This window comes from Ochlerotatus camptorhynchus, unplaced genomic scaffold (assembly GCF_037179485.1).
Source record: "Ochlerotatus camptorhynchus isolate MF236.1 unplaced genomic scaffold, CSIRO-AGI_Acam_v1.1 ptg000311l, whole genome shotgun sequence".
NCBI classification, from domain to species: Eukaryota; Metazoa; Arthropoda; class Insecta; order Diptera; family Culicidae; genus Ochlerotatus; species Ochlerotatus camptorhynchus.
In genome coordinates, this window is record NW_027040799.1 from 303,658 (window position 1) to 305,300 (window position 1,643).

The 1,643-nt window shown below is 38.6% G+C and overlaps 1 protein-coding gene across 1 annotated transcript; it reads left to right on the forward strand.

Moving 5' to 3' along the window:
• Positions 1-471: 471 nt before the first annotated feature.
• Positions 472-1,276, forward strand: LOC135707422 (GATA zinc finger domain-containing protein 15-like; the record flags this gene model as incomplete). The annotated part of the gene is made up of 1 exon (XM_065229237.1): positions 472-1,276. A coding segment is annotated over exon 1 (805 nt), but the record flags the coding sequence as incomplete, so codon positions are not given.
• Positions 1,277-1,643: the final 367 nt, after the last annotated feature.

Genomic DNA, 1,643 nt, shown 5'->3' on the forward strand with positions numbered 1-1,643 from the left:
CACAGCAAAAAATAAATTTTAATATTACATCGATGCACTTCAGTCATGTCGAAAATCTCATGTAATTTTTATGGCAACACAAATAAACAAATGCAGTAAAAGCAACGTAATTACAGTTCATACACTCTATTAATGATAATTTTGCCTTTTTTCGCAAGTAATATTACACCATATTTTCGACACGATTGAAGTGCATCCACTTTGATGTGATATTAAAATTATTTTTTTGCTGTGTAGGAGTAAAGAGTTACAGAGTGGCCAACAAGGCGAATTGTCAATTGTCATGGTAATGCGGGCAATCTTTTTTTCCACAAATAGCTCTAGAACACAGGGGACTTATCAAAGAATTTATTAACGAATATCTTCAAGTTGGTCAGAAGTCAATCAAGGGCATTGTTAACCAGTCATACCCAAACAACAATTTTTGTTTTATTTAAGTTTTATTGCAGTTGATACAACCAAAGTCTCACTATGGACCTGACAACTAGTGCTCCAATGCGCAATAATCCAATGTTAGAGTTGGACATTCTGGACGAGCTGAAGTCATTATCAGCAAACATTATGACAGTACATAGTACTGCACCTTTGACTCTGTCTCCGGATTTGTGTCCCAGCCTGGACTCAGAAATAAACAATACAAATAAAAATAACAACAATAATGATGCCACTGACTCAGGATGGAGACTTCTTGGTACCCGGAAGGTGTGGAGACCAGATTGGACGGACTACGACGCTCGTGTATCGCGCCGCTTGAGTCAGCAAAAATTGGCTGACAAGGCTAAAAAATGGAGGAAGCAGAACACATCACGTCAAAATTTAGGCTACAACATCCGTAACGACAACATCCGTAATAACAACAACAACAACAACAACAACAACAACAACAACAACAACAACAACAACAACAACAACAACAACAACAACAACAACAACAACAACAACAACAGCAACAACAACAACAACTACAACAATAACAAAATCAACAACCAGCACCAAAATCAAAGCAGAAACGACAACTACGATGTTTACTTCTACAACAACAGTCGTAACAGGGATAATAGTGACATCAATCGCAGAAACATTGGACTGAATCGCGCCCACTTACTTCCGTCTGATAGAGAGCTTCTTGCAGTAGCGAAAGATCGCTTCTCCAGGCCACCGACTAATTATCGTCCAACGATGCAATTTCATCGAGGTGAAATTCTAAACCCATATCCGGAGAGCGAATCTCCATGTACCATTCCTGCGCCTAACCGGATGATTTCAGCTACTGCATGTGAGGCATGTTCATGCAGGCATTCGTGTTTTCGACTAAATTGACGAGTCATCTAGAGGAAAGTCCCAACGATGACAATGTTTTTGAAGAACTGGACAACTTTCACGATTTGACGACCTCTCGACAGCAGGAAGGAGAGGTAATTAATTTAAATAGTTTTAGTTTGCCGCCTAGTACTGAAGCACAAAATTTGGAATTGCATCGTAATGATGAAAGTAAGGAGTTGGTCATTTACTGTCAGAATTTTAATAGAATGAGAAGCGCCACCAAAGTGAATGAGATTTACAAGAAAGTTAATGCTTGCACTTTTCCTGTGATTTTAGGAACAGAAACAAGTTGGGATTCTAGTATTAATAACGAAGAAGTT